At 52.1% G+C, this 17347-nt stretch overlaps 1 protein-coding gene across 1 annotated transcript; it reads right to left on the reverse strand.

The window, feature by feature from the left end:
• Window positions 1-2398: 2398 nt before the first annotated feature.
• On the reverse strand, window positions 2399-17204 carry FBXO46 (F-box protein 46). The gene is made up of 2 exons (XM_027620286.2): window positions 17125-17204; window positions 2399-5373 (listed from the first exon to the last, which is right to left on the reverse strand). The coding sequence occupies exon 2, from the start codon at window positions 5293-5295 to the stop codon at window positions 3439-3441; it is 1857 nt and encodes a 618-aa protein (XP_027476087.1). The 5' UTR covers window positions 5296-5373; window positions 17125-17204; the 3' UTR covers window positions 2399-3438.
• Window positions 17205-17347: the final 143 nt, after the last annotated feature.

The raw sequence follows: 17347 nt of genomic DNA on the forward strand, positions 1-17347 counted from the left end.
CCACTTTCCAAAAGTTTGTGTCCCGCCACTGCACTTTCACAAAAGACCTACCTTAGCGGGCACCTGGGTGGCTCAGTTGGTTAAACGTCTGCCTTCAGTTCAGGTCATGATCCCGGGGTCCTGGGACCGAGTCCCACATTGCGCTCCTTGCTCAGCAAGAAGCCTGCTTCTCCCTCTGCCTGCCTCTCTCCCTGCTTGTGCTCGGACAAAGAAAATCTTAAAAAAAAAAACAAAAAACACCTACCTTAGTACCTGTTCTCGCTAACAGAAAGAGGTCTTTTTTTTTTTAAGATTTTATTTATTTATTTGAGAGAGAGATTGAGAGAGAGAGAGAGCGCACATGAGAGGGGATAGAGTCAAGAGGGAGAAGCAGACTCCCTGCCGAGCAGGGAGCCCGATGCGGGACTCGATCCTGGACTCGATCCTGGACTCAATCCTGGACTCCAGGATCACGACCTGAGCCGAAGGCAGTCGCTTAACCAACTGAGCCACCCAGGCGCCCCAGCAGAAAGAGATCTTAAGAGGATTTTCACTTGTTTGAAAAAAGCCGTTATCGTACTAAGGTGGATCTTTTGTAAAAACCGAAGTGTTGTAATTTGAGCTTTCGGGAAGTGGGGGAGACCCGTATTCTAGTCCGTGACTAGTGGGTTCACCGTCCAAAACCCCTGTGAGTCTGCTTTTGCTCTGTTGTCTCTGCTGGTTCTTGCTCGTGGTGCTTTATTTCCATGCATGTTGGGTGACTTGACTGTGGGCTGCTCATTGTCTGAAAATCATTTGTGGGGATTCTAGACGACAGTTCCTTACCCCAGAGGATTTATGCTTTGTTCCTGCCAGACAGCTCAGCTCAGAGGTAGCCCGCACACACGGATGATGCCACAAATCTGAGCCGAGGGCCAGCCTGTGTCCGCAGTCTCAGGGGCCACTTTCTTCTCTCCTTTGGTGTTGTGCCCCCCCTCAGTATTTAGAACATCTTCTCTGTAGTCTTTTGGGCCATCATCCTTACCTGAGCTTGTAGAGCTCCTATTAGATTGCCCACCTTGGCCTTGACTTCCACCTGCTTGTCCCAATAAGACTACAAATTGGAAATTGTCGGCACGAGCAAATGCCCCTAGAGCAAAAGTGGCTTCAGGGTCCCATGTCCCTTCCCCTGAGATTATTGGCATGGTGTATCCTTTAACTGTATTATATTGGCTAGTTGATGCTTTTATGATTTTTTTTTACTACCTCTCCCTCTTTTTCAGCAGGAGTCCAAATAATCTGGCCCCTCCCTCTGGAGAAAACTGAAATCCAACAAAGCCAAGCCAAGAGTCAAACCCAGGTCTCTCTGATTCTAAAGTCTAAGTATTCAATAACTACTATGATACACCCTAGTCTCTACAGTCATTTTTTTAAAAAAAGATTTTATTTATTTATTTGACAGAGACAGCGAGAGAGGGAACACAAGCAGGGGGTGTGGGAGAGGGAGAAGCAGGCTTCCCGCCAAATGGGGAGCCCGATGTGAGGCTCGATCCCAGGACCCTGGGATCATGACCTGAGCCGAAGGCAGACCTTAACGACTGAGCCACCCAGGCGCCCCGTCTCTGGTCATTTTTATTCCCTGATAAGAATGTCAGAGACTGTGGGGGCGACTGGGTGGCTCAGGTGGTTAAGCCTCCCACTCTTGATTTTGGCGCGGGTCATAGGATTGAGCCCTGTCTCCGGCTCCGTGCTGTGTGTGGGGTCTGCTTGGGATTCTCTCTCTCCCTCTGCCCCTCTAATAAATAAATCTTAAAAAAAGAAAAAAGTCAGAGACTGTTAATCACCTCTCACTATCCATTCTTTCCTCTTCCTTTATACTTGAATTTTTTAAAATGACTTAATTCCCCTTTTTTATTTAGTAAATAATTGACTGTTTTGAAGCTTTAATTACAAGGATCTTTAGTTCTTTTTGTTGGGCATATGTACCCAGCTGAAAAACTCCATGTCCCAGTCTCCCTTGCAGCCCTTCCATATGGCTAAAGCTCGGACCAGTGAGATGTACATATAAGTATAGTGTAGTACTTCTCGGAGGAAGGAGCCTTCTCTTCCTACAAACTGGTGATGGTCAGAGTTCTAGCAGATCCACGGCCAAAGGACAGTGAGCCAGAAGCAGCCTGGGTTCCTAATGACTTCAGAGCCACCATTATCTTCCCGCTCGGGATTTCTAAAGAAATGAAAACTATCTTGTTTAAGCTACTACTATTTTGAGATTTTTGAATCCAAACTGACACAGATGAAGAGTCAAAAATAATCTCGAGCTAAGGGACTTGGCGAAGGATCCCTCTCCCAATCTTTCCCGGCTCACCATGCAGTGCTCCGTGGCTCCCATCTCTCCCCAGCCCCCTCCCTAAACAACACACAAACCAGTCTGGGCCCAGCCTTATAAATATTGATTTTATAGAATGGACCAATTCAAAACTGGTCAGATGCCACACACCAGAAGCTTCCAGAACCACAAGGATGAAAAACCAAAAAACAAAAAACCCCAAATGGAACAAACAAAAATACCCCAGACCAAACTGCTTGAAAATCAAGGTCTCTGTTGACCAAAGGATTTTAAAGAAACACATATGGCTGGGGCTAGAGAGACCCCAATGCCTGAACGAGTACCCAGAGTGGAAGGAAAAACAACCAAGAAATTCAAAGCCACAGTCCCTGCCCACCGGCCCCCCACGCTGTCAAGAGCGAGGCAAAGGGCTTCACAGCTTTTTTTTGGGGGGGGGAGAAGTGATGGCAAGCTTTAATAATGGGAGGAGGGGAATCTTTATACTTCAACTTTTTTTTTTTTTTTCTCTTCCCCTTTGGGGGAAGTGAAGAGACTGGTAGCTTTAGGTTAAGGAAAAAACAGTGATTTTTATTGTTTTAATGGGGGAAAACGTCTAGAAATGGCAGGCTGCCACGAAAAGTGCCACATCTGATCTGTGCTCTCACTGGCCAACAATTCCTAAAGGAGGTGAGCCCCAGTGCGGCAGCTCAGAAGCGGTACCAACCTTGTGCCCTGCAGCCTCTAGGGAGAACACAGCTCCAGAAACAAATAACTGAGGGGAGAGGGGGCAGGGGGCCAGAATGGGGGAACCCTTGCGGAGTACCAAAATTAGCTGCCTTCTGCTCCCTGCTGGTGGGTCCCTGGGGTGTAGAGTGGCAGGGAGGGGGTTGGGGCTGAATGGAGAAGTTGAGATGCTGATAAAAAACACCCTACTTGAGGGTCCACGGCCCTGGGTCTGGAGAGTAGAAAACCAATAGGCGTCACTCAATCAGAGTGCTTTCTCAATCATCCCCCTGAACCCCATCTCAGTTCTGGAGGGGGATCAACGCCGCCTGGACTGGGGGTACGGGCTGGTGACCCAGTCCTGGCCCTCGGCTCCCGGGGGGAGGGGGGAGGGGTGGGCATGGTGGGCTCTCCCCCCCCCTCCCCCGGCTTCACCTCCCTTCCTCCCGGCCAGCCCGGCCCCCGCTGCCGCCACCACCACCACCACCGCCCCCGCCCCCGCCCCCGCCGCCCGGCCCATTGCAGGGCAGCACCCAGTTGTTATCGTGCAGACCCAGGCGGCAGCCGGGCGTCTCGCGGTCGGCTCGGCGGCAGCACATCCAGTAGGAACGTCCGTAAGGCAGGTCGTGGTGGTAGGGCTTGGGGTGCCAGCGGCAGAGCGACACGTCCCCCTTCTCGTATCTCTTGCGGCACTGCTTGCAAGGGTCATCGCGATAGAGCGGGTCACGGCTCCAGCGTGAGTCTGTGGCCCGCACGCCGAACGCCTCGATGATGCCCTTGAAGTGGTGGCAGGTGCACTTGAGGGCCGCCAGGGCCCGCGTGGGCAGGAAGCTGAAGATCTTCACCAGCACGTGCTCGGGCAGCAGCAGCATGTACTGTCGCGGCTCCAGTAGCCGCTGGATCTTGAAGCGAATCTCCAGGAAGTCGTGGGACACGTGCCGGTAGAGGCGGCACAGGGACGTGTCCGCTGTGCCCTCGGCATCGTCCGGGCCTGGCGCGGTGGCCGGGGAGTCGGCCGGGGGTGGCTCGGGGGGCCCGTCGGGGCCGCGGGACTGGAGGAAGAAGAGCTGGCCCGGTGGGGGCGGTTCCTCGGGGCTGACTGTCAGGCACACCGTCTCCTCTTTCACGTTCTTGGTGCCGTCCTTGCCAAAGAAGATGCACTCGTCCACCACCCCTGTCACCACCACATCCACGTGGAAGCCCGATGCTCCGCAGTCCCGGGCAGGGGGTGGAGGGGGGGCCGGGGGAGTGTCCTCAGGCCTGGCAGGGACCGGTGTCTCCCCCTCACTGGCCTCATCCGCCCGAGCCAGAAGGAACTCCACATTGCTGGGGAGGGCGTCCCGGGAGGGGCTGATGAGCTGGTACAGGTCGCAGGTGATCTTGTCCTTGGCCCGGGCCCCGGGGCCTGGGCTGCCGGGGTAGGCACAACCAGGCCGGCCCCCGCTCCCGTTGGGCAAGCTGCCGTCGGGGGCGCGGGGCTCTCGGCCATTGGAGATACGGAAGGCGATGCGTACCTCCCCGGGGCCTGGCCCAGGCCGCTCCTCTTTGCGGAGGCCTTTGGCTGGAGGGCTGTCCCGCTGGGCCTCGAAGTGGGCCACCGCCTCAGCTACCCGGCTGCAGTCCCCGCTACCGGACCGTCGTTCGGACCCCAGCCCCTTGGCAGGCCCGCCCTGCTCAGCTGACACGAAGACCACAGGCGCTGGGGTGCCGGGGCGTGGGTAGTTCTGCAGGGCCAGGGCGGCCCGCTGTTCCACCAGCGCCACCATCTCAGCCACAGAGAGCAGGTCTACGTCCTCGCCAGCCGAGGCTGGGGCCCCCTCAGTGGCAGGGGGCGCCTCTGGGCCCCCTGGGTCCGGGGGAGCCTTTGTAGGCTCAAGACAGCGCCTCCTCCGCTTGGCCTTGGAGCTGTCACTGCCCCAGTGCCCCTTGACCTTCATGGAGCTGGCCCGGCTGCCCCCACCACACTGGTGGGCCACAAAGAAGGCCACCTTCTCCTTTGTATTCCCGGGCTTGATGACGTACCACGTGTCCAACAGGACTCGCCCCTCATCACCAGCAGCAGCTGCTGAGAGGAGCGGGGCCGGCTGGGAGGCAGGGGCCTCCGTGGCCAAGGTGGGCGGGGTGTTCTCGGAGTGGGCAGGCCCGTGGTCTGGCTCAGCCCCGCTGCCGGGCTCTGGGCAGGCCGCCGGCTTGAGGGCTGCAGTAGGCTGGCGAGGCTGGTTCTGTGAGTAGGTGCCGAAGGGCCGGGGGCACCACAGCTGGAAGGGCAGGAGGCTGCCTCGGTCCATCCTGGGGAATGGTAGCAGACGGGCAGAGGTTCACCGCATTTCAGGACCTGGGTGGTCAAGGGAGGTTCCACAGGCCACCTGGAGACAGGGGAGAGGAGGTTGGGGAGCTGGGGGGAGGGATAACCTGCCCTTCCCCTACCACCCCAACCTCAACTTCTGCGGGGACAGACCAGATGAGCCCACTAAGATCTCTATTCCTGCCCCACTGCACAGGCGAGCAAATGGAGGGTTGCAGAGGGAATGAGAGCTGGTCTTATTTAAACACCCAGAATGGGGGTGCCTGGCTGGCGCAGTCAGCTGAGGGTCTGACTCTAGGTTTCTGCTCAGGTCATGATCTCGGGGTCGTGAGACTGAGCCCCAGCATGGGGTCGGCCCGAGGTTCTCTCCCTCTCCCTCTGCTTCTCCCCTGCTGGCTTGAGCCTAGGCTCACCCTCTCTTTCTTTCTAAATAAAATTTTTAAATAAATAAATAAAACACCCAGAATGTAACTAAAGCTGGCAGCTTGTTCCAACCCCGCAGGTCATACTCCATGGCCCAACTGCTTTCACTCACGATCCAGAGGCCTCCTGCTGCCATAACCCTGACCTTAAGTGAAAGTACCCACTGACAGACAGCTCCTCCTTCTTCCATTTGCTCACCCAGTAGCCAGTTCCTGAAAAGACAAGAAATTCCCAGCCCTGCCCATAGCTACAGTACTTGAGCCCACGGAGGAAGGAATGAGGTAGGCTGGGCAGGGGAAGAAAATGTGAGGTCAGAGCCGCCAGCCAGTCCCTTAAGAAATCGGCTCTTTGGGGTGCCTGGGTGGCTCAGTCGGTTGAGCGTCTGACCCTTGGTTTTGGCTCAGGTCGTGATCTCAGGGTCGTGGGATCGAGCCCCGCGTGGGGCTCCGCACTCAGCACGGAGTCTGCTTGTCCCTCTCCCTCTGTTCCTCTCCCCCGCTCATGCGCTCTCTGGCGCTCTCTAAAATAAATAAATAAAATCTTAAAAAAAAAAAAGTAAAGAAAAAAGAAATCAGCTCCTCACTTTGTTCGAGTCCCCAGGCTCCCTGAGAATCTCTCAAAGCTGTGTATCCTCTCCCAGAAAAATGCACCCACTTGTACAAGATGGTGTAGGTAACGAATGCCCTTAAGCACAGGCACAGACCTCTAGGATAAGAAGGCCTGTTCTCGTCTAGTTTCCTCTTCAAGTTGCCCACAGGTAGACCGAGTGGGGAAGGGTTACTTATCATAAAACCAGGCCCTCAAACTTGGTTTCAGGACTTTTTAATTCAGGGCTCTCTCTTTTTTTTTTTTTTTAAGATTTTATTTATTTATTTGAGAGAGAGAGAGAACGAGAGATAGAAAGCACGAGAGGGAAGAGGGTCAGAGGGAGAAGCAGACTCCCTGCTGAGCAGGAAGCCTGATGTGGGACTCGATCCCGGGACTCCAGGATCATGACCGGAGCCGAAGGCAGTCGCCTAACCAACTGAGCCACCCAGGCGCCCTAATTCAGGGCTCTCTTAACAATGACCATTTTAGGGGCACTGGGTGGCTCAGTCATTGGGCATTTGCCTTCGGCTCAGGTCGCGGTCCTGGGATCCCGGGATCAAGCCCCGCATCGGGCTCCCTGCTCAGCGGGAGGCCTGCTTCTCCCTCTCCCACTCCCCCTGCTTCTGTTTCCTCCCTCTGTCAAATAAATAAATAAAATCTTTAAAAAAAATTACCATTTAATTTTGCAACGACTTTGTGCATCACCTAATCTGGAAGCCATTCTGCTAATGAGTCTGACATGACCACTCTTCACTGCAGGCCCAACAGGTAGCATATTCCTCCATCTCTATCATTCCCTGGGCCCATCTCCCTCCAGTCATCTTGAAACCAAAATGCTCTCCAAACCTCAAATCTTCCACATGCCCATAGACCAGGGGTAAGCAAATCATGGCCCACTGCTGGTCTTTGCCAATAAAGTTTTACTGAAACATGCTCATCTATGTATGGCTGCTTTCATGCTACAATGGCAAAGTAGTTGCAACAGAGGACATATGGCCTTGCAAAGCCTAAAATACTCATTATCTGGCCCTTTATAGTAAAAGTCTGCTGACCCCTGCAGTACAGACTGACCCCACCTATAGATGGTTAAGTTACCATCCACCAATACATCTAAATGCTCAGGGATAGACACAAACACAGCAAAAGCCATTTTCTATAGATATTATCTCTACAACTTGGCTACCCCTTGAAATCCTCCAATCAGTTCCTACCCTTATCTCCAGAAGATAAATGCCCTCCTCCAAATATCCAGACTTTTTCAAATCCTAATTTAAACTTCCAAACCTATAAATATCCCCTCCGGCACAGAAGGACCCAGTCTCAAGGAATGCTTCCCAAATCCCATGTCCACCAAGAACTCCAACATACACAGCAATCGCCCAACCTCACACATGCCCCCAAAGACCAGTTTCCTGAAATCCTATACTCCCCTTCAAACACTTTCTAAATCTCCCCATGTATTTCCTAATTCTTAACAGAAGCCCCCCTAACTGCAAAAAAAAAAACCCTCACAAAAACATAAAAGCTCCCTAACACATAAGACTAATCCCAAACCATATTATTTCTCAAAGCCCAAAACACCCCCAAACGCTCCCAAAGAATCCTCACCAATGACACGTGCTCACTGCAGGGCTCACTGGAGTTTATTAGGTACTGTTCTAACCATTCCCGCTAATCCTCCCCAAGTCCCTTTGAAGCAGGTAGTGTATTAATCCCAGGGTCTAGATGAGGCACAAAAGGTTTAACTCCACATCGCGGGTCAGACAGGTAGGAAGGACTCGAGAAAGGCAAAAGCCCAGGCATTCTGGCTCCAGACTTGGCACCCCTGGATTCTTTACTCTGCTTTTAAGTCTCCCCATGAGCTTCCCACATACCCACCAAACATCCCCAACTGCAAAGGAGACCCCTACAATACAACGGAAACGTCCACATGACATAAAAAAACCCAAACCCAAGCCCCAAGGCTCCCCCTAAGCTCAAGGGAACCCCAAGTATCCCCCACACCCACGCAAACACTTCAGGCCCCAAAATACTCCTTAAGTGCAAAGAGAGCCCCCCAATTTTGTAACCGCCCCTCCAACCCGCCCACCCACTCAGACGACCCTCAAAACCTAGACACGCCCCCAAAGTACCCTCACTGGTGAGCCCCGCCCCCCCAGCGGCGGGAGAGGGTGGCAGCACATACGCATGCGCACGAGAGAAGAGGGCCCGCCCCCTCGCTCCTTCCCTCCAGACTTCGCGCGGACAGCCGCGCGACTGGTTTCTCTCCGCCCCTTTGTTGACAAACCCGCGCGTGACGCCCCCAGCCAATGAGCGGCTGCCGTTCGGGGCCGTGCCCATATAAGGAATGCCTTGGCGAAGGGGCCTAACTTCGAAAGAGGGAGGAGTAGGCGAGAGGTGAAGGGGGTGTGGAAACAGTGGCGTGTAAGAGAGCGTGGAACAATTCCCAACTCCTTGCTAAAACGGAAGAACAAGGCCCGGAGAGAGGCCAAGGTATTCAAGGAGAGGTTTATTACACGACGTTCCCTCTAAACAGGAGCCCTGATTGACAGTTGAGATTTAAAGGACCAAGCAGCTCCGGGATTGAGACTCGAGGGCGGAAGGAAACCGGCAGAAAGATAAGCGCCCAGGTCTGGTTGGGAACCCTGAAGACTGAGATTCCCTGAGGGAGAAACTGGGCAGCAGAATCACTTCATCCTTGAAGAACAAATGGCCGAACCCTGCGACGACTCCCTCGGCACTGAGTTCAGCCTCTGGGCTTGGCATCAAGGCTCAGGCTGTGTGGCCAAACGCACCTTTCCGTTCAGCCTGTCCAAACAAGCGCCCCAAATCGGACTCAGACTTAGTACAAGAAAAGAATATCAAATACCCCGATAATGCTTTTTAAATATTAATTACCTGTTAAAATGATAATACTTAGGATATAATTTAAATAAAGTACTTAAAATTAACTTCATCTCTTGACTTCTTAAGATTGGCTACTATAAAATTTTAAACTATACATACGGCTCGCATTATATTTCTATTGAACGGCGCTGGGCTAGATCCTTTCAATGCCAGGCCCATTCAGGAGACACCCAAAGGGGGCTCCACTGTAGGCGGTCACCTGTCCCTCCACCACCCTGCCCCAGCCTTGTCTGCTTCCAACCATCCTGCAAGTCTCGGCCAGAAGGGACTTCTTATAGCACAAACCTGACCCCATCCCTACCCTGTTCAAAAACTACCATGACTCCCCACTGCCCTTAGGAAAAAGCCCAGGTACCCAGCAGGACAGGTGGTCCACACAGAACTGGTGTGAGCTGGAGCAGGGATGTGACTCCAGGAATCTGATTCGGGACTGCTGTGCTCTATTATTGCTTTGCTATATATTCTCTGGTGTCCTAGCTCAGCCATTCCCTCCAAGAAGGTGAAACCCCTAGGCTGGGTCAGACTCCACCTCTGGGCTCCCACCCACATTGGCCTCCTGGCTTTTTATTCCTCTAGAGTCACCAAGCTCTTCCCTTCTGTGGTCTTTGCATTGGCTGTTCCCACTAACTGGAATGCTTTCCCCCCAGATCTCCACATGGCTCAGTTCCTTCTTTCATTTGCATCTTTGCTCAAATGTAACTTTAACAGAAAGGGCTTGCCGAAGCTTCCTTCTTGGAAACCTGCCACCTACCCAGAGGAGGACCTCTGGGTTCCCAAGTCCCAGCCCTGCCCACTCGTTATCACTGTTCTAGGGATGCATCTGGTCTCCTCTACGGGACAGTGGACCCAGCAGGGCCAGAACAATCAGGGTCATCATGGTGTCCCCAGCCACACTGCCCAGCATGGGACCGAATGGATGGATCAAAGCTCCCTCCCCTGGAGCAACAAGTCCTAAACTTTGTGAAGCCTGGGTGTGAAACTCTGTTTCACACCCAGGTTCTGTCTGGGTCCTAGGTCACTGGGGCAGAATTTTCTAACTTCCCACACACTAAGCCCTCCACGAGGCCCTCCATTAGGTCAGCTTTCAGAGAATGATCCATGAAGATCCGTTTATTGTAAAACATCAGGACCCAGAAAGACTGAAAAATTTTTTAAACATGGAAAAAGACCAGGCAAATGCAAACCAAAAGATAAATAGAAGAGAGACAACATCATTTAAAAAAACAATAAGGGGGGGCGCCTGGGTGGCTCAGTTGGTTAAGCGACTGCCTTTGGCTCAGGTCATGATCCTGGAGTGTCGGGATCGAGTCCCGCATCGGGCTCCCTGCTCAGCAGGGAGTCTGCTTCTCCCTCTGACCCTCTTCCCTCTCATGCTCTCTATCTCTCATTCTCTCTCTCTCAAATAAATAAAATCTTTAAAAAAAAATAAAAAATAAAAAAACAATAAGGGGGGGTGCTTGGCTGGCTCAGTCGGTAGAGGATGCAACTCTTGACCTCGGGGTTGTGGGTTCAAGCCCCACGTTGGGTATGAAGATGACTCAAAATAAACTTTTTTTTTTTTTTAAGATTTTATTTATTTGTCAGAGAGAGAGAGCAAGCACAAGTAGGGGGAGTGGCAGGCTTCCTGCTGGCAAGGAGCCCGATGTGGGGCTCGATCCCAGGATGCTGGGATCATGACCTCAGCTGAAGGTAGATGCTTAACCGACTGAGCCACCCAGGCGTCCCTTAAAAAAGATTTTATTTACTCATTTGTCAGAGAGAGAGAGCGCACAAGCAGGGAGAGAGGCAGAGGCAGAGGGAGAAGCAGGCTCCCCGCTGAGCAAGGAGCCTGAAGTGGGACTCGATTCCAGGACCCTGGATCATGACTGGAGCCAAAGGCACACTCTTAACTGACTGAGCCACCCAGGTATCCCTCAAAATAAAATCTTAAAAAAAAAAAAAAGTAACAGCTGACAAAAGCAAAAGGTATTAGCAGGCACAAAGATGGTAACGAAACAAACTGATCCATTATACACAAAAGTTCTCAACATGTGTGCTAACACGATGGCCTCAAAATGTATAAAGGAAAAAACAACAGAATGGCAAGCACTCTGGCAAATCCACAACTGTGATGGGAAACTGCAATGTATCTCTCCGTAAGAGGTGGGTTGAACAGATAAAATTAGTAAGGAACTGAACCCCATGATCGACACTCGGTGGGATGCCCCCAACCATTCGAGAATCCAGTTTACACCCCTTATCTGACATTCTGAGGTCTTCCTGCTTGCTGGCTCAGAGATGGTCGCCGGGCACACAAAGATGACAGAGCTCACCAGGAGGAGCTCATGAGAAAGGGGGCAGACATCCAAATAAACCATCATGACCCGCATGAATATATTAAGAAAGAAACTGATCACAAAGGCAGTTCACACCCGAGCATCATGGTTGGGAGCCAGGCTTTGCTAGAGGCATTTCACAAATATTAACTCACTCAATTGTCACATCATCTCGCTATTCTTAACCTCATTTCAAGGACGTGGAGGCATGGAATGGCGAAGCGATTGCCCTCAGACCCAGCTTTGTGGCAGGAGTTCCTGAAGTGGCCGGCAGCTTTAGTCACTGAGCGGCACTTTTGTGCAGATCATCTTACTCTGTCCTCAAACAGGAGCAGTCCCCCTCACTGACAGCCACAGACAATGGTCTTTCTCTTCCCGATTTATTTTTTTTCCTTAGCACATATCCTTATCTAATATACTAGAAACTTTGTTGATAAAGTTTCTTGTCAGTTTCCCCTCCCAGGACCAGTATTTTTGCCTATTTCACTTCCCTGCAGGATCTCCAGCTTTTAGAACAGCACCAGGCACTTGGCTCCTGTAAGTTAGCTGCCTGGAACAGGAAACCCCGGCAGTGTGTGAGGAATGAAGTCTCTCGTGCTGATGCTGAACGGACACTGCCACAGCCCTCTAGGGGATCTGTATGCGCATTTGAGAAGGAATGCCCTAACCCATCAGAAGTGTGCAACGCATGTTTGTTTGAACAGACTCCTAACACCGCCACGCTGTCTGTCTTTACATGTGCTGCTGGGGACCTCTTGGGAAAAGCCGGCTGGTTCCAGCCAAGTCCACGTGTGGAAATCCTGCTCCCAGGACGGAGGTAGGTTGGCACTCCTTCCAGGAGCTAGTCCAGCATCCTCCCAAGCTATTTGGAATCTCTTCCTCCTGAGTCCTCCTCTGGCTGCCCCTGTCACCTGTCATTGCTGAGTGACAATGACCTGGGTGAGGGCCTCTCTCCCCTCCACGCTGTGGGTTTCTGGAAGGCTGGGACCTCTCCTCAAAGGCACAGCTGCTCCAGCCTCCACACTTGGCTCACTGGCCTAGTTTAGCTCTTCCGGCTCCATCCTTTCCATGGTAGCTGGGGAGACTGCTCCAAACATAAATCAGACCGTATCAACTCCCCTGCTTAAAACCTTTCTGTGAGAGGCGCAAGTTTGCAAAAACAAAAATACATGTCCGGGAGCCCTTCTCAGGAAGCTACTGGAGGATTTGCTTCACCAAAATGAAGCAGTGAACAAAGAGAAAGGGAGCTATCAGATCAAAGACAAAAGTCTAGCCCAGAAGAGAGGCAAAAGGGCATCCCCAGATGAAGGTAAAGGGAGAGCCTGGGAGCACAGCTTGCAGTAGGTCTAGGGAGAACCTGTTTCCACAAATGCACAAAGAAAAGAGAGAACAAGCTAAGTGTGCACCCTAAGAAGTTGGAACCAAAGGGCGCCTGGGTGGCTCAGTCGGTTGAGCTTCTGACTCTTGATTTTGGCTCGGGATCTCAGGGTGGTGAGATCGAGCCTGCTTGGGATTCTTTCTCTCCCTCTGCCCCTCCCCCCAGCTCCCGCATGCTCTCTCTCTCTCTCTAATAAATCTTAAAAAAAAAAAAAAAAAGAAGTTGGAAACAATGGCAACTATAGCAGAATAAGGCAAAGAAAGAAGATAGGAAATAAAAAATGGATGCCTGGCTCTCCTCCCTCTGACTCACGTGAGGCCTGCCCCCAACCTTGAGGCGCCTCCATTCCACAATCAGGGTCATGCTAGCACAGGGCTGGGCACGGAGCAGGTGCTCAGGTAATGCACTGGCCCATGGTCATGGTTATGCAGGAACCGGTGGCAGGGTACCAGGGCTCTGTTCCTGGCTCAGATCCTTCTACCCCCCACCCTCTTGACCCCCACCCCCATCCCCAGTCAGTCCACAATCTTGATTCATCACCTCGCTTGGCTTTTTGGCCTCAGGGTCTGCCGCCCTCTCTCTCCCTCTCAAACCTTCCTTTCCAACAGCTCTCGCTGACGGCAGGAATCATCCAAAGCCTCAGGATCTAGAGATCCGGGATGCAGACAGAATCCAGGCAGGGCCTGCAGACACCCCAGCTTTCCCACTTTTGGAGATGTGTCCGTAGGTTAGGGTGCTTAACCCTTGGTGCCTCAGTTTCCTCCACTGTAAAATGCAGATAATAATAGTACCCACCCACGGGCTGCCTGCTGATGCACGGAGATCAACCCAGCAGAGCGCTCAGTGTCAGCTAGGTACTAAGGAGAGGCTCAATATTCAGGCTCTGGGCTTATTAAGGGAAGGTGAGACTCAGTACCTAGGAGTCTGGAAATGACTGACTAAACCAAAGACTTCATCCTCTTTACTTCATATTCTGAAAGGAAACTATCAGGCTCCTCCTGATAGTAATATGGTCATTCCTTTGTTACTGTTGCGTATTGGGTCTCAACTATTAAACAGATATTTACAGAGCAGCTACTGTATGCCAGGCGCCTGTTCTGGGCACGGGGGGTGGGGTGGGGGGAAGGAGACAGAGATCCTCGCCTTCGCGGGGCTGACATACTAATTGGAGACAGGGACAGTAAAAATAGAGTAAGTTCTAAGGTGGCAAGTGCTATGGGGAAACAAATATAGCAAGTTAAGAGGACTGGGAGTGGAAGTGGGGGTTCTGATCTTAATCGAGGGGTCAGGATGGCACCATGGAGCAGGTGACGAGCCAAGCCTTTCAGAAAACTTGTGGTTTTAGGAATCATACGGCATTGCCAGAACTGCTAGAAATACCCCATTAGAAATGGTAAAAATATCATGTTGTATGAATAAGCTTCGGACAAGCACAGGCTGAAAACACATTAAAGATTTTAAGAAAAGGCAAAATGACTTGGAAAGCGGACACATTTTCTAAGACAGACAAATAAAGGAGAGGGGGGAAAAAAGTGTCACATGACCTCGGGGGACCCAGATGTGAAATTCAGGCACAGAGATGAGTGAGAGGCTGGCCAACTTTCCCCCAAACCAAGAGGTTTTCAGATGATTCACCAAGGGCTGAAGACAAAGTGTTAAAGACCCCTGACGTTAATGACGCAATGACAAGCAGGCAAAGCCAGCATAAGGAGCTGCAAATGAATGAGGAAGAGAAAAACCCAAACCCGAAAAATGAGCCCGAGTGCCACCAACGTTGGGACAACAACGAGCTCCCCAAGGGCAGGGTGTCAGTCTGCACACAACAGGTGCTCTATCAACACTGTGGCCCACTCAAGGAATGAACCCCCATTTTCCAGAGGAGGAAACTGAGGTCCAGAGGGGTTGAGTGACTTGCCTAGAGTCACACGGCTAGTGTGTGATGGAGCCAGGATTCAAATCTGGGTGTTCTGGTTCCAAAGCGCATGATCCAGGGTTTTTTCTTAAAAGAATAAAAATCACAGAGACCGCAGACTTACTGAGAGCTTCATATGGACTACACATTTTATACATGTTACCTCATCAACTCTTTACAAGAGCCCCATGGCTGGAATGTGGCCCCATTTTGCCCGAGGAAACTTGAGGGCCAGAGTGGGAACACAGCGTGGCCAAGGACCCCCAGCAGCAGAAGTAGAGAGCTGAACCTGGGCCTATCTGAGGCCAGTGCTTTTAGCCACAAGCTTTCCTATCAGGGCCAGAGAATTTATGTGATAAACTCAGGAAGCCTCACAAGAAATGAACCAAACTGTTTCAAGATGAATTACAAAGTTGCCAAACTGCCCAGTGAGGCTGGAATAACCAAAAGGCTGCAGGGAGAAAACATAGTGGTCAGAAATAGTTCCTATTCACTAAAATACCTGGAGTTGGGCCAGGCTGGGCATTGGCACATGAATTATTTATATCTGGCTAGGGATTGGGACAGGAATTGGGACAGATTGAGTTTCTGAGCACCCCTTCGGGGAGTCACCCTTGGACTTGGAAGCCCAGGGGTGTAGAGGGTGGGAAACAAGAAGAGACAGATATGGGGGCAGCCTGCGGGAGAAGGAAAAAGAGGCAGCCTGGCTGATGTCTCCCTCACTGGTCCCTGTCTTCTGCGTTCTTTCTCAAGTCTGTTTCCCACTCTCTGTTCAAAAAATGACGACTCATGTGCATTGAGCACTTACTCCAAGAACTTTACGTGCTTACCTCCCTGAACTCTCTAACCTTCTTCCTAAAGTTACTGATCCCAATTTATAGTTAAGGAGAGACGCAAAGACTTGCCCAAGGTCACATGACAAATGAATGGCAGGGCTAAAATTCGAACTGAAGACTGCTTCTGTTCTGGAGTCTCTGCCCTAACTCATAACACTGTTATTTCAGTACAAGGAGAGGGGGCGAAATCACAGTGGTGAAAGCACATTCTGAGCCAGTATGCCTAGGTTGGAATCCTGAGTCTACCGCTTAATGCTGGATGACCTTGGGAAAGTTGCTTAAGTTCTCTGTGCCTCTGCTTCCTTTGGGTAGAATGGAGATAACCCCACCTACACTTTAGGGGTGTTGTCAGAATTAAATGAGTTAATATGCACGAAGAGTTGAGTTAAGAAAAGGGCCAGGCACTTCCTAAACTGTAAGTGTTAGCTGTAAGAGCCCTTGCCTGCTTCTTAGCTGGGGTGTGCCCTGATCAGTGCCAGATTTTGAGAAAACGCCTCTGAGGTTGGACTGATAAGAAGGGAACCCATTAGCACCTGTGACCCAGTCACATTCCTCGGGTGGGGAACTTCCCACCAACAGCCCCCAGACCGAGGAATTATTGGAAGGGAGGGTAACAATCTTAAGGAGTCTCCCCTCTTCTCAGTGGCAAGTTGTTCCCACAACACAGATAAGGGCACCGAGTTTCAGAGAGGGGAGACTTGCCCAGGTCACAAAGGAGTGACAGATTAAGAGATCCGAATGCTGGACTGCCAAAGCACAGAAAGCACTACACTTTTCGAGATCCCTCTGGAGAAATGAGAGTGCAAAAGGTTCTCTCTAGGGCCCCTTCTGGCCATCTGATTCCTACAGTTCTGTGACTGTCCAGTTTCTCGGGAGTCTCTGGCTGGTCTAGGCAAACTATCGTTGCATCCAGGCGCCTAAAGCCATGCTCCCCACCCCACCCCCAGTACGGCACCCTCACCAACACACCACTCTACCACTGATTTCTCTCTCCCACCACCTCAGCTTGCCCTCCTGCCCCCAATCTGATCTAGAGGCCCTAACCCACCGCATCCACGGCTGGTCTCTCCTTCGGAGTCTACAGTCCCCCTCATTCATCTAGCTCTGACCCCCATGCCTTTCCGCATCCCCCAGGCTACCCGCCTCGAAACTGCTCCCTTCAGGGCCTCTGCCGGGACGCCCAGCCCCTTCTCCAACTCGGGACTCCCTTCCCCAGCTCTGAGCTCCCTTACAATCAATCCCAAAGCTCGACTCCTTCCCCACCTACAAGACCCCTCCCCAGCCCCCATTCTTCTACTACTCCCTCCGGCTCCCATTCCTCCCGCACCCCTCCCCAAAGCGATCTCTCGTCGTCCAGCCCCTTCTTTAGCCCCAGCTTCTTCCTTCTCGCCACCTGGTCCCGAACCCCCGCCCCAGCTTTCAAGAGCCCCCAGCCCCGACTCGGGGTTCTCACCATCTCCCCGCGCCGCAGCTCTCTCGGCTACGCGGGTTTCCCCCACTCGCTCCTCTCCAACCTCCCCTTCCGGGTTCCCGCCCCGAAGCCCGCTGGGAATTGGAGTCCGAGCGGCCACGGACTACACCTCCCAGAAGGCAGCGTGACCACCCTTGGAGGTGGGTAGAGGAAGCAAACTGGGCGGGCTGAGGACAAGAACGACTCTAACTCCCAGGAGGCAGAG

Source organism: Zalophus californianus, chromosome 17 (genome assembly GCF_009762305.2).
Source record: "Zalophus californianus isolate mZalCal1 chromosome 17, mZalCal1.pri.v2, whole genome shotgun sequence".
Taxonomy (NCBI): Eukaryota; Metazoa; Chordata; class Mammalia; order Carnivora; family Otariidae; genus Zalophus; species Zalophus californianus.